The sequence below is a fragment of the Arvicanthis niloticus genome, chromosome 24 (assembly GCF_011762505.2).
Source record: "Arvicanthis niloticus isolate mArvNil1 chromosome 24, mArvNil1.pat.X, whole genome shotgun sequence".
Lineage (NCBI taxonomy): Eukaryota > Metazoa > Chordata > Mammalia > Rodentia > Muridae > Arvicanthis > Arvicanthis niloticus.
Window position 1 is genome coordinate 3,512,472 of NC_133432.1, and position 27,902 is coordinate 3,540,373.

General features: G+C 47.8%; 1 protein-coding gene across 1 annotated transcript in view; it reads right to left on the reverse strand.

Moving 5' to 3' along the window:
- Myo18b (myosin XVIIIB) overlaps positions 1 to 27,902 on the reverse strand; it is a 186,033-nt gene that overhangs the window by 105,631 nt on the left and 52,500 nt on the right. Inside the window, exons 21-27 of the mRNA XM_076922279.1 lie at positions 21,611 to 21,676; positions 16,066 to 16,194; positions 15,673 to 15,816; positions 14,188 to 14,277; positions 7,421 to 7,540; positions 6,588 to 6,696; positions 1,504 to 1,628 (exon numbers count right to left, since the gene is read on the reverse strand). Of these exons, the coding sequence (XP_076778394.1) occupies positions 1,504 to 1,628; positions 6,588 to 6,696; positions 7,421 to 7,540; positions 14,188 to 14,277; positions 15,673 to 15,816; positions 16,066 to 16,194; positions 21,611 to 21,676 (783 nt within the window). The remainder of the gene's footprint in view (positions 1 to 1,503; positions 1,629 to 6,587; positions 6,697 to 7,420; positions 7,541 to 14,187; positions 14,278 to 15,672; positions 15,817 to 16,065; positions 16,195 to 21,610; positions 21,677 to 27,902) is intronic.

The window sequence follows — 27,902 nt, forward strand, 5'->3', positions numbered from 1 at the left end:
GTTTCAAAAACAGTGCAACAGAAGCCAGTGATATATTGCTTCGTGGCAGAGTGCTTACCTCGTATGCACAAGTGAAGGCTATGTTTAGTCTCCAGCACTGAGACATAAAGGGGGTGGGTGCTCCAGAAGCTCAGGGATGCAGATGACACAAACCAGGGTGGCAGACAGCCACATCATGGCCACCTTGCCTGGGCTGAGAGCAGTCACTAGACCCCAACGTCTTTGAAAGGAGAGATGTGTGAATAGCCAGACAGACCTGGGAGATGGACATTGGGCTTAGACTCTCAAAGAGAAGCAACCAGCAAGAAGGTTAACAGGAAACCCCAGCTTAGGCTGTGGCAGAGAAGCCTGAAGCCATGGATGGAGGAGGAAGGTTGCCCAGGGAACCCAACCCATACCCCTTTCAAGCGTATATCTGACAGGGGACCTTTCTCATGCCCCATTATTAAGGGATGACTGGTAAAGCTTCTGTAGATAGGAAAAATAGAATCAGTTGGATCAGTGCAATGAAACCTAGCTCAACATGCACACACGTACATGAATATGTGTACATATGCATGCGCACACACACACACACACACACACACACGAGCACACACACACACACACACACACACACACACTGCCATGAGAGAAGGAGAAGGAACATTCCCAAGCACAGGGCAGTTGGAGTCAGTACAGAGGACCCCCAAGGGTCACTTGTCCACCTTGATATCACCATGTGCAATGGTAGAACAATCCAGAAGGGATTCAGGGTGCTCTAACCTACAGTACAACTCGTGGGCTAAGAGACAGGCTGGATGCTGTGGCTCTGGTCTAGAGGAGACAGAGATAACACACTGGGGCTGGAAAAGGCAGGTGGGGCTGGTTCGGATGAGAACGGTCCCTATAGGCCCATCTATTTGAAAGCTTAGTCACCAGGAAGTGGAATGGCTTAAAGAATTAGAAGGATCAAAAGGTGTGGCCACGTCAGAGGAAGTGTGTTACTGGGTGTGGTCTGGGAGGTTTCAAAAGCCCAAGCCAGTCCCCGTTTCTCTATTCCCATCTCTGCCTGTGGATCAGGGCGTAGCTCTCATGAGCACCATGCCGCCATGCTCCCGGCCATGATGATAATGGACCAAGCCTCAGAAGCTGTAAGAAGCCCCAGTTAAATACTGTCTATTACAAGAGTTGCCTTGGTTGTGGTCTCTCTTCACAACCATAGAACACTGAGACTGTAGTGTTAGAATGTGCTGTGATGACTTTACAGTCAGAACCTAAGAACCAGATCCTAGTGATTTCAGCCAGAGCCAGACCTCTGACACAGGTCTGGACACTAGGCAGTTGGGCCACCACCCATCCCTCAGAATACCCTCCACCCATCCAACAGGGACAGCTTTTGTTCCAACAGTAGAGTTCCTCCTTCCCCAGGACCAGACAACACAGTGGCCTCTCACAACGGAGGAGAGAAGACACCCGTTCTCTGTGATTTGGGGGTCCTGACCCTTCTTCAACTTCTCTCACCTTGTGCTCCAGCTCTGTCCGGGCCTTTATCTCTGAGTCCAGCCTCTCCTCGCACTGCTGAAGGCGCTTGCGTAGGAAGTCATTCTCCATCTGAGCACAGTCTAAACGCATCTGCCACTCGTCCGCTGCATGACAGAGTCAACAGCTGGTAAGTGGGGCAGCAGGTGTGGGCCCTGTGCTTGTCACTTCAAAGTGACACTTCGAAAAGCTCCTGAGCCTCCTCAGTCTTGGATTGAGGGTAAGAAACTGTGCCGAAGTTCAAGATGAGACAAAGGCCAGGCTCCCTCCAGGCAGTCTGTCCTGACTACATCCAAGCTGTCTGAAGGGTTGACCTTACTGTTGTAAGGTCAGATCCCTTAAACCCTGCAAGGGTATCCAGATGCTTCTTTTTCCAAAGAAATTTCACAATCTATAAGGCAGGGAATTCTCTAGTCATTGGTGTATGCCCAACATCACGTAGAAGTTTTTCAGACAGTTGGGAATGCATGATCTCCAACTGCCAATGGACGCACCAGAATCATGGGGAAAAGAGATTGCTCCTGGCCATGGGCTGAGTGGTAGATTTTTATCATTAGTTTTGGGTTGAGTTACTTGCTAAATGGATGGGTGATCACTCCATAAGAACTTGGCCACAAATGCCCTGGGAGATGTGATGTATGCTAAATCCTTTGATTTGGTTTAAAAAGTTATGTGGTGGTTGAATTAAAACCATGGTTGAATGAGGGATCATGGTGTCTTATCTTTTAATCACCAAAGAAGAGAATAATGTTCCTTAACATTTGAGAAAACATCCTTAGGAGGTACTCAACCCACTTTATCATCGATATACCTTTTCGTCTATCTACATCCATCCATTATCCATCCACCCATCTGTCCATCCATCTGTCCTCCATCCACCCATCCATCCATCCATCCATCCATCCATCCATCCATCCATGGGACACTCATTCAATGCACCACTTCTTACAAGTACAAGGAATAATTGCATTAATAACAAGTCGTTTATATTCAGCTTTTAGTATAATTTGATGGAAATAAACACATTCAGAGAGAGCTACAAACTAGTTTTCTCCTGGAAAAAAAAATCCATGAGCATCCAGAAAAAGGGCTTGTATCCATAAAGACTCTCCTAGGACACACTATGATGCTGAGCATTTGGTAAAAGGAAACTGCTGTTCAGTGGATGGATGGATAGATAGATAGATAGATAGATAGATAGATAGATAGATAGATAGATGAAGAAATAGATGTTTCAGTGGAAGGTAAGATGGAAGAGTAATGAATATATCATTGATGAGTAATGGTAGATGTTTGTGTAGACGGATAGGTGGGTACATAGATAATGGATGAATGGGTGGATGGGTGGATGGGTGGATGGGTGGATGGCTGGGTAGATGGATGGATGGGTAGATGGATGATGTGTGGGTGGATGGATGTGTGGGTGGATGGATGGGTGGATGGATGGATGGATGTGTAGATGGATAGATGGGTAGATAGATGGATGGGTAGATGGATATGTGGGTGCATGGATGGGTTGGATGGGTAGATGGATGAGTGGATGGATAGATGGGTGGATGGATGGATGGGTAGATGGATAGATGTGTGGGTGGATGGATGGATGGGTTGATAGATGGATGGATGTGTAGATGGATAGATGGGTAGATAGATGGATGGGTAGATGAATATGTGGGTGCATGAATGGGTTGGATGGGTAGATGAATGGGTGGATGGATAGATGGGTGGATGGATGGATGGGTAGATGAATGGATGGGTGTATGGATGGATGGGTGGATGAATGGGTAGATGTGTAGATGGATAGATGGGTAGGTGGATGGATGGGTAGATGGATGGATGTGTGGGTGGATGGATGGGTGGATGGGTGGATGGGTAGATGGATGAATAGATGGATGGAGGGTGGATGTATGAATAATAAATGAATTAATTAATTAATGATGGGTGGATAGGTGGATGGGTGGATGGATGGATGTGTAGATGGATAGATGGGTAGATGGATGGATGGGTAGATGGATGGATGGGTGGATGGATGGATGGGTAGATGGATAGATGGGTAGGTGGGTGGATGGGTAGATGGATGGCTGGGTAGATGGATGGATGGGTAGATGGATAGATGGGTAGATGGATGGATGTGTGGGTAGATGGATGTGTCGGTGGATGGATGAATAGGTGGATGGATGGGAAGATGGATGAATAGATGGATGGAGGGTGGATGTATGAATAAATGAATGAATGAATGAGTGAGTGAGTGGATGGGTGGATGGGTGGATGGGTAGGTCAGTGAGCAAGGCAATGGGTGAGCAAATGAGTAACCAATCTGTCTAACAATATCCCGATTTATCCGTTCACCTGTTTCCTGGCTTTCTGCAATCTATGTCCACATGTACAGTTGTTAGTTTCCTGAGAACAAACCTCAACTAAAATTCTTCTCTAGTCCTCCATGTCCAGCCAGGTGCTAGGTGTGTATTGAAGAAGACTCACCAGAAGTAGTTAGGCAAACGTAAATAAAGCCATGGTTTTTATGATGCACAGAGGTGGGCAAGCAAGCACAGCAGTGGTGAATAAAAACGTTTCGTCGCCTCTTTCAACTTCCCGTGTTTTAGAGGTTTCATGTAAAGAGTATGTATGACTTCCATAATGAGAGACAGATCCTCTGTGGCCTGGCTTCCTGAACTGCACACCTGAAGCTAAGTACCCGTTTCATGTGGTGACTGATACGATTGTGAGCTAGGAGCATCTCCCATCTCATCCATCCCCTGATCACTACAAAAGAAACATGCCCAGGAAACCTCATCCAGACATGCCTTGGATGGATGGAACCCATGCTGGGCTGCCTCTGGGGAGACTGTGCTACCCTACATAGCTGGCTCTGTACCAACAGCTGGCCCTGTGTGCACTTTGTCTTGTTGAGTCTCTGGTATCAGAAACCATTAGCTGCCTTGTGGTCTCTTCCTAGAGAAACTCAGACTGAAAGGAAACCAGAGCACAGTGCTTGTGTTGGAGTGGTTGGTGAGGTCCTAGGGACAGTGAAATGGCTCATCAGGTAAAGGCTCTGAACATGATAACTTGAGCTCACTCCCAAGACCCACATGGCAGGAGAGAACTGATTCTCACAGATTGCCCTCTGTCACATGTCATATATGTCATATGTGTGCACATATGCACACGCAATTAAATGAATGTAATACTTTTTAAAGAGCCTAGTAAAGGTTCACTGTGCTTGGCATCTTCTCCACAGATTCTAGACTTCTGTCCCTTCGGATGGTCCTGATGTTGCAAGGGCATCCTGAAGCCTGGTACCAATATTTGCTCTACTCTGATGTCTGGGCACTTTCTCTACAGCCTCCATTCAGCAGGAGAGTACCCACATCACGGTGAGAACTGGACAAAGATGTTACCATCCTATGCAACCATGAATGCCAAGTCTCCAGGCAGTGGCATGACCAGGGCACATCAGGAACCTCTGATGCTGCCTGCCTCTCACTGGGAAGTCACTCTGAAAGTCAGCCTAAACTTGATCATGTATGTGAGAGCATGTAGAGCCCCCATTTTTCATGGTGATTGGGTAGCTGATGGCTATTTGTTAGTCTACTCCATATGGCCCAGCTCTACATATTCATCATCTGGGACCATCTACACGTGAATGTAAGAAATCTGGGGCTCTGTGGTGCCTTTGAATAGCATGGTATGATTCAAATAGAGTGGAAATTAAAAAATCTGGGCTCCAGGAACTATCAAAACTATCAAAATGGTGTGTATTTAAGATGCAGGAATAGAAGAGTGTATAACACACAGACACTGACCCTTCATCATTCCTGTGTGTGTGTGTGTGTGTGTGTGTGTGTGTGTGTACCTGTGTAGTGGTACCTGAGCATGTGTGTGTATGTGATCATGAAGGCCAGAAATCATCCTTGGGTCCTGGTTTGTGGAGAGCCGACAGAAGGTGGCTATCATCCTTGCAGCCATCTTGAGCCATATATCCTGATAAGAGACTTTATTACATCAGCCTACAACAGCTGAGCACACTCTGATAACATCTTGCTTTAGATACCCAGGATCTTCCCTTGGGTGTGTGAGACTTAAGGCTGTGATTTAGAGCCAAGACTTAAGGGCATGACTTAGAGATCAGATTTAGAGACAAGACCTAAGGGCATGATTTAAGGGCGTGACTTAGAGGCGTGGCTTAGAAGTGAGATATATAAAAGGCGAGAGGCAGACAGAAGAGTACAGTACAACTTGGAACTAGGAATTAGGTTAGAGAGTACAACTTGGAGTTAGTTATTAAGCATTAGGTAGCAGGCACTTGGAAGGGAGCTTGGAAAGAAGCTTGGAACTTGGAGGCACTAGGGACTAGGAATTAGGGACTAGGAACTCAAGACTTGGGACTTGGAGAGAGGAAGAGAGACTGAAGAATAAATGGGATTGAATCACACTCTGTCTGGTCTTCATTCCTCATGTCCATCCTCACTCACTCTCTTGCAGTACCCCGACCCTCGGACCTGAGTAGCCTGAAGCAGCGCAGGCTCTAACAATTTAGCCCCCAAGGCTTTTTGGCAGTTCGGGTTCCAACATTGACAGAACGGTCCGAGACATTTTGGACCCCAAACATGGGGCAGCTCGGGCCACATCCAATTTGCTTTTGTGAAACAAGGTCTCTCATTATCCTCGGGACTCATGAACTAGGCAAGGTGGGTGGCCATCTAGCCCTAGTGAGCCTCCTGTTTCTGCCTCCCCAGAGCTGAGATCACAAGCCTGGACCATCACACCTGGCTTCTGTTGAGTACTAGGGCCCTTTCCTGAAGCTGGCTCTGCAAGCCCTATACCCAGTGAGCCACCTTTCTAGCTCCTCCCTGCTTTTGACCCTTCACCTTCTGCAATGATCAGTTTTCACTGTGAATGTGGTCAGGCAGCACTGCGGCTGTAAGCTGCCCAAAGGCTGCACCTATTGGCCGTGGCAGACATGGCATGAGTGGGACACAAGTGCTCCGTGCATACCTGTGAACAAACACACCTAACGAGAAGGTGTTTCATCTGCTGGCATCCGACCCTGAGGGTCCCCGGCTGCTCACCTCCGCCTGCGGGCTTCTCCTCCACGTTGGCCAGCTGGATCCTCTGCTGGGCCTCCTCCAGCTGTTTCTGTACTTCCCCCAACACATCTTGCACTTGTTGATACTTAGCCTGGAAGAAAGGCCCAGTGTCGGCTGAGGTTTGGAAGTGATAGAACCTATACCCCCAAACCCAGGTTCACATATTGGGAAATTAATCCTCAGCCTGGCACCGTGAAAGGTCAGGCTCAGAGGAGGTCTTCAGGTCACTGGGCCCTGGAAGGAATTATAGTTGTTCTTGTGAGACCCCTGCTTTAGTAATTACAGTATAAAAGTAGGGAGTCCAACACCCCTCCCCGCTTCCTGTTTGGTTCAGAACCACCTACCATGATGCCAGCAGCCTTGGGCTTTTACCAAAGGCTGGGCCAACAGGGTAGCTCAAAACCTTCAGTCTCCAGAACCATGAGCTAGCAAACCTCTTTGCTTTATAAAGAAACCCATTTGAGGTATTTCGTTGTTGTAATGACAATGGACTAAACTGGCCAAGATGGACAATTTCATGGGGTTTGGTCACCTGTTACACATTCAGGACACAAGCATGATATATCCCCTGTGGTTTTCCACACAAGGGTCCTTCCAAAGTCATAGACATGCTATACATATCATGCCTCCACTGCTAAGGTCACTGCCCACAGTGCCTCCCAGGCCTAGAAACACCTGACTGTCCCTAGGACCCAGGGCACAGAAGTCAGTAAACCTGTGTATCTATCTCACTTGGGAAGACAGGTGCCAGAGAAGCACCAGTAACCAGGACTTACCACTTCCAAACACCCCACTAGGTGGCCACGAGCCCTCACCTTGAGCTCCTGAACCTCTCGGAGGGCCTGAAGCCGCTCTGCCCGCTCACTCTCCAGTGCCTGACAGGCCACATCACCTTTGAAGCGTTCGTCAGCAAGCTCTGAGGTCAAGTCTGTGATCTGAGAACGAGAAACCAAGACACTCATCTTTCTTTTCTCTACACACTGCACACAGTAGGACCCTCCGAGGACAAACCACTTCTGGGGAAAAGGTGATCCCGTTTCATAAACAAAGGCTGAAAGCTCATACTTCAGGATGTCACTGTTCCTGGTGCAGAAGGACTCTCTTGTTAGCACCCACTAAGTTCTCTGACTATGTGTGTTCTCCACGTCTAGAGGCAGGGAGGGAACCTGCCATTAGAAATGTTGTGGGAGATAAGTGAGATGAGCCTGGTACATAGTAGGTGCTCAACTAAGGACAGCTGAATATGACCGTCAGTCTCTGAAGAAGACACGCCCCCAGTTAGATGCTTCACACAGAGTGCTCTATGGCTCTCTGTGGGCCACAGTACCAGCTCTAGGCCTTCCCAGCATGCCTTGTCTTTCTTAGGTGCACTTGGCCTGCAATATTGTTGTTAGTGATTACGTAGACCTTTTAATAGGGGACAGAGAATTAGCATGTGAACTGGGCGTTTCTGAAGGAGTTGATAAAGGTGCCTTGCTTTCTCCTGGGCTGACAGACACAGGTGCCACCACCACAGGGGAGCAAAAGAAGACCCAGCCTCCAAGTTCATGTTGCTTTCTTCTTGACTGTTTTGAAAGATACCAGAGCCAGAAAGCACAGAACTGCAGAGTATGTGTCTGTATGTGTGTCTGTGTGTGTATCTGTGTCTGTGTGTGTGTGTATGTCTGTGTGTGTGTGTATCTGTATGTATATGTATGGTGTATGTGAGTATATGTGTGTATATGTGTGTGTGTATCTGTGTGTGTATGTGTGTGCCTATATGTGTGTGTATGTGTTTGTCTCTGTGTGTATGTGTGTGTCTATATGTGTTTTTATGTGTCTGTGTGTATATGTGTGTGTATCTGTGTGTGTCTATATGTGTCTTTATGTGTCTGTGTGTATATGTGTGTGTATCTGTGTGTGTTTGTATGTGTCTGTGTGTGTGTGTCTGTGTCTATATGTGTCTGTATGTGTCTGTGTGTGTGCCTGTCTGTGTGTCTGTGTGTATGTGTGTCTGTCTGTGTGTCTGTGTGTGTGTCTGTATGTATCTATGTGTCTGTGCATGTTTCTATGTCTATATGTGTCTGTGTGTGTGCCTGCTTGTGTGTCTGTGTGTATGTGTGTCTGTGTGTCTGTGTGTGTGTTTAGAACTTGGTCTCATGTAGCTCAGGCCATCCTTTTACTCTATGTAGCAGAGGATGGCCTTGAACTCCTGATCCTCCTATGTCCCCTTCCTGAGTGCTAGGGTTACAAGCATGGCCCATATATACACCAGGCTGGGAATGGAAGCCAGGGCTTTGTTGTGTTGTTGTTGGCTTTTTTATTGCAAATATAATACAAATAAAGTTGAGAGTCAGGGAATGTGGAACAAGATCAGGGCTAAGAACATGTGGCTGCCTCGGTCGATATTTCCAACCAGGGCCTTGGCCACGGGAGCCAGACGAGCGCCGAGCAAGGTGGCGTCTTCTGTCTTTTGGCACTCAGACTGTGGGTCACACAGATACGTCATCTCATGTATGTAATAAAATGTGGTTACACCCATCCCTCAACTTCCCTCCTACCTTTTAACAACCCCCTCCCAACTTTGTTTGTTGATTATCCACATCCAGTTACTCTGCCTACATGTGGGTTTCGGCCATCAGTGGGTCACTCGGAGATGTCAGTGAAGTGTGACTCTCCCCCCCTCACATTTTTTGGTCATAGTAGCACAGCACAAAGCGCCTATTCAACCATAAAGATAGGTTTCACAGAGGCTCCAGCTTCCCTGAGATGCACACCCATACTGTGCATTTCATCTCAATGTTTTGGAAACCGGAAAACAACACACTATTGGGAAGGCTCTTGGGAAGATCTTGCCTTCCACAGAACTAACTGTAAGAACTAACTAACTGTTTAGAACTCAGTCACTCGGGAGGTTGGAGAGGTCCGAGTCGGAGGCTAACCGCAATTTGTCTTGGGTGGTCGTTAGCCTGCTTGGTAGCTGCTTCTTGTCTTCCTCTTTGTCTGACCTGGCATCCTGTGACCACCAGATGAAAATGTTTGTGGTGTGTTAACTCAGCATCTACCTCGCGTCCTCGTCACCTAGGAATGTTCTAGCATCGGCGGCCTGTAATAGAGATTTCCTCCTTTTTAATAAGCTACAACTGACGTTTCTCCAGCAATGTACCTCAGAAGTATTGATCTGTGGTTTCCTTTGTTATGTTATTTTAACGCTTCATAAAATGGTCACCATGCTGGACTGTGGAATTGTGGGTAACCTGAATCTGTTCCCGGGACATGGTCACTAATATTTGGCTCTGGAACAAAATGACCTCTGAGGCGAAAGCTGTGTTGTTGGGGAAAGAATTGCTCTTTAGAAATGGAGGCCACGGCGTGCTCCATGGACCTTCTTTTCCCACCCAGCCTGTCTTTGCCCCACCATGACCCAAATGGAAACTTAAGGAGAAACTGAGACAGAGGGAGAATTGGGGAAGGAGTCCAAGATCACACAGCAAGCAAGCAGCAAAGCCGAGATTTGAACGTACATCTGCCACAACTACAATGGCTCTCGGGGCTCTGGGTGGGAGGCCTCTGAGAGGGGCCTTTGGGCAAGTCAGGTTTGTTTGTGACCATGCAAAAGCCCAACAGGAGCTGGGACAGTGACCAGTACAATCCGGTAACATCCAGGCCCATGCTCCTAACCACCTCCCACCCTGGGAATCAGCCTTGATTCCAGCAGGGGCACAAGGATCCCCTGATTAGACAATTAGTGTGAAATTTAATTTGTGCTAATCCGTCTGAGCATGGGGAGCACAAAATTAATTTAATGCACTAATTTTTAGTTTAGTGGAACCCGCAGTCTAGAGCCCGAAGGACAGGGTTTTTCAGCTACAGGATGCTCTCACATGGTCAAGTCCACGCAAACTTTTCCCTTCCTCCTTCCCTCCCCTCTCTTTCTCTTCCCTTCTTTCCCCCTCTCTCTTCCCCTCCCCTTTGCAGAGGAGGAATGAGTCCCACACTCAAAACTAAGAAAACCAATTTAAGGATGAGTGAGGCTGGTTTGCAAACACAGCAGAGTTGGGTTTTTTTTTTTTTTTTTTTCATTTTTATTTTCAGATGTCACAGGGCAATGGATAGGAAATTGCTTTGACAACCCTCCCTGGGTCCACCCTGTGCTGGAATCAGCAAAAAAACACCCTTTCTACTTAGGGACAATGTCCCCTCAGGACGAGCAGGACAGAAGGGAGCATGGATGGGTGCACATTCTTATAGACTCAAAGAGAAAGGAACTAGCCTGGGCTGGCAGCACAGGATGGTTACCCTGGTGACACAGAGGCTGAGGCAGAAGAACCACGTGTTCAAGACCAGCCTGAGTGAAATAGCAAGACATTGATGTCGGCCACAGAGGGTGGGGCTGCAGCTCAGTGGCGGGGCGCTCATCGAGTGTGTGCCAAGTCCTAGACCAATGCCCAGTACTGAGAGGGACACACAGTGTAATTAGTGATGAAGAACTAATGTAGAACCACATATCTCGGCCTGACCCTGCCCTCAGCTCTGACTTCCAAACACTCTCAAACTGGGGAAGAGCCTGGGAGAGGTGAACAGAGAGAACATGGCTCTTAGATACAGGGTTGGCCACCAGGGCTTGTGGGTAACATTCAGCAGAGGGCACAGACTGACAGCAACTACTTGTGTATATAAATCTCTCATTTTTTCTCTCTCTCTTCTCCTCTCATCTCTCTCCTATCTCTTTTCTCTCTCTCTCCTCTCTCTCTTCTCTCTACTCTCTTTCGTCTCCTCTCTTCTCACTCACCTCTCTTCCCCCTCTCTCCTCTCTCCCTTCTCCTGTCTCTTCTCTCTCCTTTCTTCTCTTTTCTCTCTCCCCTCTCCTCTCTCTCGCCCCTCTCCTCTCTTCTCTCTCTCTCTTCTCTCTCCCCGCTCACTCTCCTCTCTTCCCCCTCTCTTCTTCCTCTCCTCTCTCTCTCCCGTCTCTATCCTCTCTCCCCTCTCCCATTGCTTTTCAGTCTAACACCAAAACACTTCCACAGGGTCAGCAAGATGGCTCAGTAGGTTAGGACACTTGCTACCAAGGCTAATGATCTGAGTTCAAACCCCAGAACCCACATGACGGAAGAAGGTACACTTACTCTTCTCTTGTCCTGTGTGTGGGGTTTGCCATCTGTGTGGTGTCGTCAACTGCAGGGCACTAGCCACTTGTCCACACGTAGTGACATCAATTTGCATGCCATAAATGTAGAGGCTGCCACACAACTCTCGTCCTTGCCAACCCTCCCCTGCAGGTCCTTTCCAATCTGCCTGTGTGGAGCCTGAAGTGGCACTTACAGAGGCAGTGATCTGCATTTCCTGATTGCTACTTAAGATTGAGCCTTTTCTGGTGAGTCTAATTGCATTCCTGAGCATGCAAATCTCTGAAATAAGAATGTCTCTAATGCCAGTACATCATGGAAGAATGCAAGAGCCAGGTGTGTATGTGCGCGAGTGTCTGTGTGTGTGTGTGTGTGTGTGTGTGTGTGTGTGTGTGTGTGTGTGTGTGTGAGCAATGTGAAACACTGTCTTCTGGTTGCACTTCTTGGCTCACAGCAGCTGTAGCTAACTGCACAAGATCGAGCCAGTCAAAATTCCAGGAGGGTAGGATGGGGACTCATGCCACACCCCAGCTGAGACACTGTTGCTGGGGTGGAGGAGTAATTTTTTCAGTGGCATAGCTTCTGGTAAGGTGCCTGTGTTCCTGTGACACCATCCACATCCACACACACACACAAAACACATACATACATGCACATATACAAATAGATACATATACACATGTACGCACACATATACAAATGCACATATATACACATGTACACACACATACACATGCACATACACACATATACACATACAAATAAACACATGCACACACACCCTACACATACATGTACACAGATACACACACAGACACACATGCACATACATTCCCACATATGCATGCACATACATTCCCACATATGCAAGCACATATACACATACATATGCACACACACAAACTCATATACACACACCACACACATGAACACATATACACATAAACATACATGCACGCACACACACACATTCACATGAGTGAGCACATACACATACAGATGATTTTAACTAAATTTGGTGGATCACAGAAAAGGACAAGAAAGTAGGAGAGGACTTTTTGGGATAAAGTTCAGAGGAGTTCAGGGAGGACAATGAGAGGAAGAGTGATCAGAACAGATCATATATAAGTGAGGGATTGTGAGAGATGAATGTTTGTGTGTGTGTGTGTGTGTGTGTGTGTGTGTGTGTGTGTGTTCAGGGGGCTGGAGAAATGCTCCACTGTTAATAAGACTTGCTGCTTTTCCAGAGGATCTGAGTTTGGATCCCAGCACCTACAACTGAAGACTCACAACTGCCGACGACTCCAGCTTCAAGGAGTCCAGTGCCCTCTTCTGGCCGTACTGGGCCCTGCACTCACATGCACAGATCCATACAAACACAGAGATAATTTAAAAATGAGAGCACATCTCAAACAAAACATTTACCATCCCTGGCTACACCAACGGGAGCTGCATGAGACTCAGTCTCAAAAAGGAAAAACTCAACAGAGGAGATATCTGTTTATAGCAGACAGCGGGTGGTGTAAAAGGGACGATTTCCCAGGAAAGGTGACCGAGATTCTCATCCACATGTATCATGTGCTTCCTATAATAGCTTTTAAATAAATTATCAGTAATTTGAGGAAAAGCAAAAAGGAAGCAGCTTCCCACCTGGGAACCATCTGTCCATATTTTGGTCAGTTTTAAAATTTCCCTATTGGATTGTTTGTCTTCCTGCAGATTGGCATGCATTCTCTGCATGTTCTGGACTCAGCCCATGACATGTATGATGTCAGGGGCAGCCCTGCGTATACACTGAAGGCCTAAAATCAGCCATAGGCCTAAAAACAGCAATAGGCCTGACATACATGCCTGCTAATGCAAAGTCTTGGGTCTCTGTGAAAAAACACTGAAACAGATGGCTAGAAGCTATTGTAAACAAGCAGCCTTGGTGGATAGTACCAACTTAGATAAGGACAAGTGAATCATACGTGGAGTCATAGTGACCTGTTCCCTGAACCTTCACCCAGCTGACACTCTGTTCTGGAAGATATCTGTACTCCCCCTGAGCACCTACGTTCCTGAGTCATTCCCCTTCCCCACATCCTGCCTCTATGTGTATATAACCCCTGAGTGAAAAAGTAAAAATTACAGTTTGATCAGCCTACAGACAAGCCGTGTTTCTTTGTGTTTGCCTGTCCCCCATCTTCTCTTTTAAGTGATCTCCCTGGACCCCTGTTTGATGCCCTGCCAGACAGGACAGTATGACAATCTTGATGCCATGTATTTATCATGTCTTCACTTCACCCTCTAATTAACACCCTCCCCATGTTTTATGTGGTGAGACACCCCCCACCCCTCACCTTTTGAGGGAACTTTTCTTTTTGGGACCAGATGGCATTGGCTGGTTGTGTGGAATCAGGAAGACACAGGGTGCCATAGCTGCCCAAGTGTAACAGGCTGAGGCAGGGGATCTGAGTGTACGGAAGGAGGCCTACCTTGCTCTCCAGCAGGTCAGTGCTCTGTCTGAGCTCACTCCTTGAATTCTCTGACTTCTGCAGCTTCTGTCTCAGCAGCACCAGTTCTTCCTGCAAGACAAACGTCCATGCAGAGGCTGGCCAGGGTCAGCCTCACAGTCTACTCCCGTTAGAAGTCACAGAGGCCAAGGTTTCTGGGACATGAGGTGACATAGTGAACCCCTCTAGGGCTACAGGGATGTCCTGCAGTCCACGTTCACTGAGTGGGATTTGAACTCACCACTCTACATACCACAGTGTCGAGGGTCTGCATTCCACCCCGTAAATTCATGTAATTATCTTTCAATCAAAAATAGAGCTTTAAAAAAAAGCTGGACATGGCACAGTGACCAGTCAGGACCAGTCAGCATGCCTGTGCTGTTGCCCAAATGCGACATCTCCTTTGCCATTTCCAAATATTACTATCTCTGCTCTTAGGAGTCTGGTGCACACATAGGACTGAGTCCTCATCTTCTCTAGACGGGGACAACGTTCAACCTTAGACTATGTGTGAATGTGTCTGTGCGTGCACATGCATGCAAGCGTGCACATGTGTGTGCATACACATGTCAGCATGTGTATGCATATGCACATGTGTGTGTCAGCATGTACATGTGTGTGTGACTGTGAATGTGCAGAGTGTGCTCAGTACTTCATCCTCATGAGCATCACTCTCCCACCAGGGGCTGCTCTCCAAATCTGTGATGCCATCATTGGAAGCAGTAGCAGATGACAAAATGACATATAGTCTATGGGTACAAGGAAGTACTATGCTGCACTAAAGAAAATTAAGAAAGGGCTCCCTGAAATACCCTTGGGTATATTTGGAATATATTGGTAAGAGTGGAGCACATGCTTCACAAAGTGTGCTTCACTTTTTGGGGCCACAAAGTGCCAGATATCAGGCTTTTCCAGTTTGGGGCCATTCCCATGTACTTCACTAGTGGTTATTTTTAGATGGAGACTGCATGGCTCGTCTTATATTTACTGTTTATGTGAGGAAAAAAGGAGCCTTGTGCATAACTTGCACATTTTTGCAAATAAATAAATAAATAAATAAATAAATAAATAAATAAATAAAATAAAGCACACACCAGAAGATATCCAAACAGATGCTCACCTGAGGGATGTGTGTGTGTGTGTGTGTGTGTGTGTGTGTGTTGTGTGTGTGCACGTGCGCATGCATGTGCATGTACATATGTGTGCATGCGTGTGTTGGGGGTGGAAAGATGACAAGGGTTTCTCTGAGAGATGCAAAATCCCCACGACTGGGATTACAACAAGCCCTTTGGCCAGAGGGTGACTGGCACAATTAACCAGCATCCCACAGAGCAGCTGCGTTTGGGAGAACACAGTCTCAGCTGACAGAAGCCTACAAGCAAATGACCAGCTGAGCTGCTGGTCAATGCTCACCAGGGCCCCAAGTACTGGGTACAAGCGTGTCACCACCCAGAGGACCGAACCCACCTCCTTGGCTTGAAGCTGCTCCGTGCTGAGCATTGAACTCAGCAGGGGCCGGAGAGATGCCAGAAGCCCCCACCACGGCCAGTCCTTGATCTTCAGGAACACAGCCAGGTTCTTCTGGATGCACAGTGCAGCCAGCCTACGGATCTGCAGGAGGAAAATGGGGGTGTGTGGGGTTCACCTGCCTGGAAAGGGGACAGGGGGATGAACCAGATGAAGAAAGCATGACCACAGCCTCCTATCTATCTATCCCAGACACCTTCAGCACAGGTCGGTGGGGAAGTGTCCCATGTCAGGGTGAGCTATTGCCCAAACACTCTTGGTGTACCCCTTGGATGGGGCATCATGGGGGATGCACAGTCATGCCCACTCACTTCAGACCTGTATGATCAATACCTTCAGCTTCTTATATTCCTGGCGAGACAGAAAGCCCCTACAGGCTGCTTGGAAGAGAACAATATTCCGGGACACCAGCTTCTCCCGCTGCCTCTCCAGCCTGGAGACCACGCCCGCCTTGAGGAAAACCTGGGGGTGGGGAAGGAAGGTGCAGGTGAGGCCTCTGCCCAGCCCGGGTGTCTGAGGATTCCATTCCAAATCCATCTCTCTTCTCAGGATGCAGCTGCCACTTAATGAAAGACTTAAGGATGGAAGTAGTCTGTCCTGTGGCTTCTCTTCTCGCCTCCAGCCCCTGGCTGCCCAGCATGCTCTAGGCATCTGTAGCAGGATGGATGCCACTCTGGGGCTTTTACAAAGGCAAAATCTGGGGCTGGAGATGTGGCTCAGTTGACAGAGTGCTTGTCTACAATGTCAGAAGTCCTGAACTCCATCTGTGTGCCGTGGTGGCATGCTCAGGCATCCCAGAACTTAGGTATTGGAAGCAGGAAGATGAGAAATTCAAAGTCATGTCTGGCTAATGATGACTTCAAAGCCAACCTGGGGTACATCCTGCTGAGTGAAGGGCCAGCCTGGGATATACATTCTGGTGACTGAAAGGCCAGCCTGGGCTACATGAGACACTGTCTTAAAAACAAAAACAAATAAAACACAATCAGCACCCAGGGGTGCTGATCAGTAGAAAATAAAGAAGTTTGGGCTCAAGGGGTTTTAGAGACCTGAGGCTCTGGAGGCAGAGTGTGTCCCTGACGACACACCCTTCGGTTCAGCACACCTTCAGTCTGCCTCCCCATCTGTCTAGTGGTCGACTTGACCCAGTCCCGTCATTTGTCAGAAGAACCCGAAGGTGTCATCTTTTCTGACATCCCTGCATGGTGATGCTGTCACATAATAGATAATGTTTATCGAACAGTTCAGAACAGACTAGAACTGGACTTAATAGTCACGTGGCCTGTCGGAAAGAAAGCACTTGGCAGGCAGGATCCGAGAGGGTTGCTATTTTGATTTTCCCATTTTATGGAGGGAGAAACAAAGGCCTCCTCTGATGTGTTTATAAAAAGATGAAAAGAGAGGGGGTATGTCCTATGGAGGTGTGGTGAGGTATGGGGGAAGAGGATATATCAGTGGATCCATGCCAGGGCATCCCTTCCCCCTGAAGGACCAACCACATGATGATATAGTACAGAATAGAGTTTATTCAGGGCATGGGGAGGGGAGTTAAGAGGGTAGTAGAGGCAGAGAAAGACACACACACAGAGAAAGAGAGAGCAAGAGAGAGAGGGGGAGGGAAAGAGAGAGAGAAGAAGTAGAGAAGTAGAGGCTGGCCACGAGTATGTGGAGAAATGGGGAAGGGAATGGGGAAGGGGACAGAGCAGGAGCAAGGAGGAAAGAGCAAGAGAAGAGACCAAGAGAGCAAGGAGGGGGCAAGCAGCCCCTTTTATAATGGGTCAGGCCTACCTGCCTGTTGCCAGGTAACTGGGGCGGAGCATACCTGGCTGTTGCCAGGTAGCTGTGGGGTGGAGTTTAGACAGAATGCTAACATCCTCAGTGCTGGGGTTACCACCACATCCCATTCAGCTTTTTACTGAGATCTGGGGATGGGACTCGGGGGTAAACACTTTAATGGCTGAGCTGTCTCCCCAGGCCCTCTCTTCTAGGTTTCACATCTAAGCTCTAAATTGATCCATTGTGGAAATCATTCTCCCAATTAATTCAATAGCGGATGACCCAGAAGGCTGACACTCGAACCCAGGACTTGTGTCCACAGATCAGAAGCTTGAAATCCAAAGGGAATTTGAATCTGACTGTAACAAAGGTCTCTCCACCACCCAAGACCACTTTCAGTATGGGGCCTTTCCGTCCATCAGGTCCAATCTTGAGCCTACAGGAACGTGAGAATGAGCTCAGCTGAGGGGCCAACTGTTTCACCAATCAGAGAGGGCTTGCTGTGACCACCAAGATGACCAGCCACTCCCGACCCTCACACTGCTCAATAACGGCTATATTAACTTCACAAGCCAGCGAGTCCCGAAAGCTGCCATTAAAAGAAGAAACAGCAGAAATCGATGATCAAAGTGATCACATGTTGCAGTAGGTGGTGGGCGCTGCCCAGCCCAGGATTGATTAAGTATGAGAATTTCACAAAGAGATAATCGGAAAACACTGCACACGGGGTGAAAGTAAGTCCACACGTCCTCAGCTCTGCAGAAGTGAGGCTGGATCCATCTCTTTTCCTTCCCTTTTTTTTTTTTTGAGAACGTGATACTACCAAGCCGTCGGACTGAGTGTGGAATCACACTTGGTCAGAACTGCCAGAGCCCAAAGCACTAGCCTCGATAAGGTGACAGGGGCTGGAAAAATCATAGAGAGAAATCTAGATGATTCTCTTCTTGTGGGCCCACCTGCTTATCAGACTCCAGGAACAAGGAGTATCCTGGACCCCACCTCTAAAGAATGCCCAGGGACGCATTGCTGTTCTCAATCTAAGACAGCAAATCCAGGCCTTTCCAAAGGTCTTGCTTGGACGATAGTTCCTGAGCATGTCCTGAGGGATTAGATCCTCTCCTCTGGGTCATTTCACAGATTAGAGAAATTTCAGTTCTTTCAACAACAACAACAAAAAAAGATCTTTCTGTATACTAAAGACTATTTTCAATATGTATTTGTATTCACCTACATAGGTTTATATGCACTGCACACATGCAGGTGCCAGTAGAGGCCAGAAGAGGGCGTTGGATCCCCTGGAGCAGGAGTTGGGAACCGAACTCAGGCCCTCTGCAAGAATAGTGAGTGCTCTTAACCAGTAAGCCATCTCTCTAGCTCTGAGGTTTTTGTTCTTTAAGTATTAAAATGTGACTTTATGTGACAAATAGTTTGCTCCACTAGGAGATTCATTCTGCAAAGAACAGTGCATTGGTCTTGCCAAATGAAGTGGGCGGGGGCGGGGGGACGAGGCAGAGAGCAGACTTCATGTTACAGATGTGACAACTGAGGCACAAGCTAGTGAGGAAGGGCAGGGACAGGGTGACTGCTTCTCTCTCCATCTGGGCTTTAAAGAAGCTTCCTGCCTGTCAGTACCAGATTCGACAACAGCCTAGATCCTGTACCTGCCCCAGAAACCAAGGCTGGTGTTGAGCCTAGCTTCTCGGAATCACCTTGGCGTTCATTATTCCTGGTGAATGCCAAGCACTATGCAGTGGCACTTGTGTACTGTTATAGGAGGTTCAGGCTTCCTGACTGCCAGCCCCTGCCTCTGTAAAAACCACACAGTAGCTTCTATTTTCTCCTTTGCTCTGCAGTGGCCACTGAGACTGTGGGGACCAATTTCTGTATTCATGAAATAACTGGGTAATTATCTAGCCCAGTGGTTCTCCGACTCCAGCATGCATCAAAGTCGCCTGGAGAGCGTGTGTGGGAGCAGCCGATCCATTCCCCCTGCAGTCTCTGCTCCAGTAGGTCTGAGCAGAGTCCGAGGATTTGGGGTTTGTGCGAGCTCTTGGGCAATATTGCTATAGATGGGCTAGAGAGATGAGGGGGTGGAACCGAGGAACCCTACCCCAGTCTGGGGTCAAGACCAAGGGACTCTGCACGAGTGTGTTCTCCAGCCCACCGGCCACCAGCAGGACCTCCGCACATGGGACTTGGGGACTCTGTAGCCTTCACTCCCCATGGATCTCTAGAAATGAGCTAGTTCCCCAGAGCACACGAAAGCCATCTAGAAGTCTGAGGCTTGTGGTGAGAGCCCAGGAACACATGGTATATTCTTTCTGTCAGAAACATGTGCAAAGGACTTGGGGGCAGGGCGGACCTGGGTGAGCCCACAGTGCCCACAGCTTGGACCAGAGGCCAGAGATGTTAGTGTGTTTAAAACAGGTTATTGAGCAGTGGGCAATAGAATGATGTTCTGAGCTCACTAAGGAGAGGATTTTTGGAGAACTCCATGACCACAGTGCCTGCGGGGAGAGCAGAGCCCTTCCTCAGAGCCTTATATGAACCTGCAATCTGTGAATGACGGGGGAGGTAAGGCTCCACCCCCTCTTGTCTGCACCCTCTCCAGTCTGTGCTCTGAGTTTATGACTGACGTCCTGGTAGCACCAACATGATTCTTGAGTTTGAAACCCTGTGCTCACTTTCCAGGGCAGTTTTCAGAATTGTTAATGACTATGCCACTAAAACAAAAGACTGAGGGTTTCAGGGCTCAAAGAATTTAGGAACCCTAAAATACCATGCTTGGTTTCTTGAAAACCAACAGTACACAGGCATGTTGGGGAAGCAGACATGTTGGGGTGGTACAGATATCCTCGTAAAGATCTAAGCAGAAGAAGGAAGAGCTTTCAGCTTCAACCCTGTTGGGAATCAGATCATCCACACTCTTCTCAGGCATTCCTCCATCCACCGATTGAAGTGGACAAACAAGGAGGACTGTGTGACAGTTATTTGCAAAGGAGACAGTCGGAGGCCGTGTCTGAGGAAGCATGCTCTCTTCTGATATGGAATATGGGGTAGATGTGCAGTTAGACACAAGGTAGCTGAGGGAAACTCCAGATGTGTCTTGGAAGCTGTCTCCTGACGGGCAGAGTTCCTTCGTAGTTGAATGTCCTTGATGCTGCCACTGGATGTCACCCACAGGTGTGCGCTATCAAGGATCTATGCCATGGTTTGGATGTGAAGTGTGCTTCACGCTAACTACAACACTTAGACCTCATCAGCTGTTGGTGCTGTTTGGGGACCTTGTAGAACCTTTAGGGGGCGGAGTCTTGTTGGAGGAAGTACATCACTGGGGCGGGCCTTAGGTTTTATAGCCAGGATACACTTCCTGTTCTCTCTCAGCCTCCTGGCTGCCCGTGCAATGGGACCATTCAGAGCGTTCCTACCACCATGCTACGGTGGACTATAAGCCAGAGACAACCCTTTCTTGCTTTGGTCAGGTATTTTGTTGAAGACTGATGTCATCAGAACATGGCTCGCACATGATGCCCTTCCCCTTTTGCGGAGATTTTGAAAAGACCCATAAAGGAAGACTTGGGAGAGAGAGAGAGGGGGTCCTCCTCCTCCATGAATAAGCCACCTGCTTCATCAATATCCATAAGCATGTCTTTAAAATCCACAATCTCAGGGTAGCCCATTCTTCTCTCTCTCTCTCTCTCTCTCTCTCTCTCTCTCTCTCTCTCTCTCTGAAGTGCTTTCTTTGTTCTGCTAAGTAAACCACTGCAAAAACAGGTAGTCTCCTGCCTAGGTTCTTCCTTCTAAGAACATTTTTAGGATGCACACAGCTCCTTCTGGAGCTCAGAGGTTATTTAAGTACCCAGGTGTCAACTGCTTCAGACCCGAGTCTCCTGGGTCAGGGGACTCTAAGAATGACCTTTCTGGTATCGCTTCTACACATGGGACACTGTGTCATCTTGACTTTGTAAGAGGGACGGGGACAAAGACCATTTGTCCCCTGTAGTCTAGAGAAGGGAGACCCAGATTGATAACGGGTGAGACATGGATCGGGTGCTGGGTTCCCGTAAGGAGGATGGTTGACATCAGCAAGAACTTTACTCACTTGGCTCTGCCCCACGGCCACCGCTTTCTTCTCCAGATCCAGGGTCTGCAAGAGTTCCTCTACGGCCTACGGGGAGGGAAAAGAGACAAGCTGAAGGCCAGGCTTACTGCTTGGCATGATGCAGGAGAGGGGCAAGAGGAGCCCCAACTCAGAGGGGCAAGTGTGGGAGAGGAGGGTGTCCCAGCCCTGCCACACGCAGCACAGTCCACCGGAACCTCCACCAGGCCCAAGTATTTCATCTCTACACCAAGGTCATCCCACAGAAGATCCAAGACTCAAGAAGTAATGGTGAGGGCAGCTGGTGCAGAGAACAGGATATCTGTATCTGTGGCAAGGTGACCATTAACTGTGCCCATCTGATCTGACCTGGGTCACACAGGGAGCCTGTGGCTGTCATCTCCTTTTCCCTCCATGGCACTAAGACTCTGCCTTGTGTATGCAGTGAGGGCTTAATGACTATGAGGAGAAGAAAGGAAGGGAGGGAGGGAGGGGAGGGAGGGAGGGATGAAGGAAGGAAGAAAAGAGGAAGGAAGGAAGGGAAGAAGGGAGAGAGGAAGGAAGAGAGGGAGGAAGGAAAGAAGGAAGGGAGGGAGGAAGCAAGGAAGTAAGGAGGGAAGGAGAAAGCAAGCAAGCAAGAAAGGAGGGAAAGGAGAAATAAAGAAAGAAGGAAGAAAGGAGGGAGAGAGGAAGGAGGGAGAGAGGAGCTCCAAGGGAATCTTCCTTTTGTCTAATAGCTTTGAAACAACCTGCTAGACTCCGCCCCTCAGATTACCCCGCCCCTCAGACTCCACCCCCTCAGATTGCCCCGCCCCATATGACCCGCCATCGCACTCCCACACCAAAACTACTTGTGCCTTCCCCCACACAAACAGTCTGAAAGTCTATTATCATCAGGACAGTAATTGCAAGACCCAGGAAGAAGGGGGAACATTGCGACGACCTCCCCCACCTAGGCCAAGGGCACCATGGGAAACTTCCTGAGACAGCCCCTAAAACTGCATGTTAAAATCTAGTCCCAGATCACAATCCATCATCTCCTCTCCTGATGGCCTGGAAGAGTCTCCCGCCACACTCCTCCCAAATCTGAGGAGTTTATTTAAACCAAATCTGGTTTCGTTTATTACATTTTAGCCCCAAAGAAACGCTCCACGGGAGCTGTAGGCAGCCGAGCCGCATAAAGCCAATATGCCCAAATATAACGTCTCTTCTCTCCGCACAAGAGGAAAAGCATGGTAAAAATAGGCTGAAAGTAAAAAGGATGGAGAAAGTGGGATCCCGGCAGGAAACATTCTTCTCAGTCTCTTTCGGAGGCAAATGCTACTGTGTGTGCTTGAGCAGAAGGTGGATAGATCTGGGGTTAATCCCAGCACTTTAAGAAGCTGAGGCAGGGGGTTGTGAGCTTTAAGGCCAGTCTGGGCTACCTAGAAAGACCCCAACTTGAGCAACAAGACCTGGAGTTGCATTCACCTGGAACCAGGTTTTGCTTTCATTGAACATGATCTCAGGCCAGTAGGTCACCGGAGCCTCCATCAGACTCCCTTTAAAAAGATGAAAGAACAATTCGCAGCCATTGGTGGGGCCTCACCTACCTCACGACCTATGGTCATCACACCAGGAAAGTTGGGCACCAATGCACGCCTGCAGCTTTCCACTTGCGCACAACCCTGGGAAAAGGTCTAACAAGAGAGAAGCCCCACATCCTCTCAGCAGCAGTATAGACACTGCCTAACTGTGTAGATGCTGCCTGACTGTGCGCTCAGCCACCATAGGAATGGAGGGCTTTTCTTTAGCTCTCGATTTTTTTAATTTATTTTTTAATGGATATTATTTATTTACATTTCAGATGCCATCCCCTTTCCCCATTTCCCCTCCTTAGAAAACCCCTATCCCATACCCCCTTCTCGTTTTTGCTTTTATACAATTTTTTAAATGTCAACCAAAGGCTTTATAAGTTTGGTAATGTTCAATATCAATTTTAAAAAGTAACCTAATACACAATCTAGATATATCAACTACCTTTGACTGGCGGAGACATGTGAACATCCACCTCCATGTCTGGCCCCCCTCTCTCTTTCTTTCTCATCACCTAGCTCCTCCTCTCCTTCTCCTCCTCCTCTCCTTACTCCTCTTCTCTGTACTCCTCCCACCTTAGCTCCTCCTACATATCACCCTTCCTGTTAAAATAAAATTTTTCTCTCAAAATACAGTTAGCTCTCGATTTTCCTAGAGTATTTCAGATATGGCTAGAAATACTGGCCCTGGGGGGGGGTGGGGAGAGAACTTTCTGTTTTGCCGACTCCAGAGAGTGTCCTATGAGAGAACTTGAACTAAGAGCAGGTGACTGATGGATCTCTGATCTCTTTCTCAGTGTCAGAATGATGTTAATGGCCCTGTCCAGACCTTAAAACCCCCAGGGAGGCTTCATTGAGCAAAGAGGAAAGGGGATTTGTCAATGACTTTGCATTTAATTATTTAATTGCTGTTTTGTTATCCTCATTAATATTAATATGAGATGGAACCATATGGAAATGCTCTTTGTTTAAACTGATATCAATTATTGAATTTAGTTCAACACAATGCAATCGTTGTCCAACAGCCTGTTATTTAAAAAAAAAAAAAAAAATGTGGCAGGGATCCAGGTCGCTGTGTGGACTCGTCTCCTTGTCATGTCAGCTCATCACAGATACAGAAGGCTCTTATCTCGGTATGGAATGATGGTCTGTGGGTAATATATTGGACACTTTACTCCAAAGAAACACACCTTCGTCAGGTATGGTAGCACATGCCTTTAACCCCAGCATGCAGGAGGCAGAGAAGGCGGATCTCCATGTGTTGGAGGCCAGGTTGGCCTAAACAGAGAGTTCCTGGTCTACATAGTGAGTTTTGGCAGCCAGAGCTGCGTAGAGAGGCCTTGTCAAAAAAAAAAAAAAAAAAAAAAAAAAAAAAAGGAACGGTTTTCAGCCTGCCTTTTAATCCAGAGTATATAATTCCAATGGTCTGTGCATAATTTGCGCATCAAAGCCTTTGCCATAAATAATATAGTGTTCTCCTTTTACACGGAAGCAGCTGCAGCCCAGTGTAAGGAGAAGGAGCGTGGTCAGGGAGAAGAGGTTAAAGGGGCCAGGAACTGGCTTATGAATCTGCTCTCCACCCTCTGATACTGGCACGTAGACTGGATCCTTCATTCACTGGCTGTGTGGCCCTGGTCAAGCTGCTCCTGTCTCTGGGCCTCAGTACATGGGGGGGGTCATACACTTGGCTTTAAAAAGGGGACTTACAGAGATCATGGGAGTGGCCTGCAAGAGAGATGTTTCCAAAATGTCTCCTTGTAGCAAGGAGCTTCCCCACCCCTCTCTGCTCTGCGCAACCATCGTAACAACGGCTACAGTCTCATAACAGGGCACATTCAACTCTTGACGAACTGAATAAAACAATTCAGCAAAATGAGAATCAGTGGCTCCTGAAAGCCTGCTAATGTCTGGGTCAGAGCAGTGGGGGGCTGGCAGCCATCTTGACTGGGGCCTCTCATCTCTGCTCCCCAAATCCCACTCAGCTCCATCTCTGCAGTGGTGCCACCGGTGAGTCACACCAAGAAAGCTGCAGCTTCTCAGCAAGGAGTCTCATGTCTACAGACCATGGCACGCTAACCTAACCGGTCAGAAGCAGCGGGAGCTGAGCAGCAGCGGCGCTAATCCCAGGTAAGCAGTGGAGCCTATATGGAACAGCCAGTGGGCTTGAGGTACCTTTGGTTTCTGGTTCCATGCTAAAGACAAGAACACAAGCCATGGGCCTGGGCACAGCGAGACAACGGACGGAGTCAGACACTGGAGCGCAGTGTTTGGCGGCCCAGATGTAAACTGCTCTTCATATTGAGCCCAGAGTTGTCAGTGAAATAGAAATACTACCCAGAACAACTTCTGCAGATCCTGAAGGTGGATGTCAATGCAACCCTCACTGGGGAGGAGCTAGGCCCTGGAATAAAACCACAGGCTTTAAAAACCAGGAAGAAATACCAGGGGCTCATGCTAGGCAGGCCAAGCCACCAGGTGCTTAAGAAAGACCCATGTCTAAAGGTCATTGTAAGATACCAAGTTTTCAATAGAAACTCTCTCTCTCTCTCTCTCTCTCTCTCTCTCTCTCTCTCTCTCTCTCTCTGTGTGTGTGTGTGTGTGTGTATGTGTGTCTGTCTCTGTCTCTCTGTCTCTCTCTGTGTGTATATGTCTGTCTCTGTCTTTCTGTCTCTGTCTCTCTCTCCCTCTCAGATATTATAACTTGTAATTCTTGGAATGTGGACTTAGCCCACAGATTTCCAAGTATTCACTGTAGATTTGTTCAGAGACCTGAAGAAAGTACCTCTTAATGAGTAAAGAGACAGAACAGGCCCCAGGCACCTCCATGGCAGACCATCTGATGAGATGTACAGGGCCCTGGGTTTGATCCCACAATACCAAAAGAAGGATGTATTAATGAACATCAGATGTAAAATACCAGGAAAGAGATGTAAAGATAAAAAGGACTGAAAACCACGAGTGGAAATTCTTCATTTGTGAAATTAAATTGCTGCACCTACAACTTCGCCACAGGTGAGGTGGCGAGTTGGGAGTAGTATCCAAGGGAATTACCTGGTTTGGAGAACAGAGAAATGTGGGAATAAAGAACTAGTCAAATTTGGCAACAGAACAGAGCCTGCGTCTGTAAGATAGAGCATCTGAAGGAGAGGGAGAAAACAGGATGGAGCTTCACAGCTTAAAACTTCCCCAAATTATGTTCCTTCTGATAAATAAAAGCTGCCTGGAGCTCCCAGGAGGCCAGTGAGTTCACTGGAAGGTGAGGAGCCAAGGAGGTCAGAGTAGAGCCTGTGGCAGAGAAACTCCTCACAACAGAGAGTCTTGAAGATGCGAGAAAGAAGGAATTAGCCTAACAGTGGTTGATTGGTTTGACGCAAGCCACCAAGGTCACTTGGAATGAAAGAACCACAGTGGAGAGATCCCCTGAGTCACATTAGCCTGTGGCCATGTCTGTGGGTGCTTCCTTGATTGTTCATGATGGGAGAGGGTTCAGCCCACTATGGGTGTCACCATTCCCTAGGAAGGAGGGACACACACACACATACACAGAGAGAGAGAGAGACAGAAACTGAGAGAGACAGAGAGAGACAGAGAGACAGCACACACACACAGAGAGACAGAAACAGAAAGAAAGATAGAGACAGAGAGACAGCAACAGAGATACAGCACAGGGGGGGGGGGGAAGCAGTGTTCCTCCATGATGTCTCTTTTAAGTTCTTGCTTGAGTCCCCACCCTATCAGCCTTGTGACGGACAGTCACTTGGAAGATGAAGTAACTTCTTTGCTTCTCTACATTCCTTTAATCCATGGTGTTTGTCACAGCCATGGAAAGCAAACACAGCCCTGAGTAATGAAGAGTAATGAAGCCCAGAAGGCAGTGCAACTGCGCGATAATGATGCCAGGAGGGGAAAGCCCCTGTCAATCAACACCTTCCAGAGCTTCCCCCAAAACAAAGCCCCACCCATGCACATGCAGGCTGGGAAATCACTGCTACCAAATCTTGTATTCACATTCAAGGCTGCAGGGAATGTTGACTCGAACCTTTGAGAACAGCAGAGAGCATAATCAGGAAAAGAATTTGAAAAAAAAAAAAAAAAAGAAAAAGCCTTGTGTGGTGGCACACGTCTTTAATCCCAGCACTCAGGAGGTAGAAGCAGATTGACCTCTGAGTTAGAGGCTAGCCTGGTCTACAGAGCGAGTTCCAGGATAACAAAGTCTACACAGCGAGACTCTGTCTCAAAAGCTAAAATATTATGAAAATATATCTTAAAGTGAATTAAAAAGACATAGGATTAAGTAAAAGATACAAAGCTGTGTTAATGGGTTTATGGTGTTAATGGGTTTATGCTGTAACAATGGCACCGAGAGGCATCAGGAGGAGGTGGGTCTGTGGAACAAAAGCTTTCTTCTATTAGAACTAGGTTACTATTAATTTGAAGGAATCCTGATGAATGAAGACACACTCTACCATCTCTGAAGCACTGGCATCTTCCTTCAATGTTCCACAAGAAGAACAACTGACCCTGGACAAAGTAAATCAGAAAGCAGCTCACCACATCCAAAAGACTCAGTCCAGAGCCCGAGTGAAGGGGCAGAATGGGAATGAGCAACACCCTTCAGACGAAGAAGGTAAGAGAGATACCATCACTCCGATACAAACACAACTGGACTTAAACCAAAGCCACTACTACAAGGGACTAGGGGTGTGTCCGGTGATGAAAGG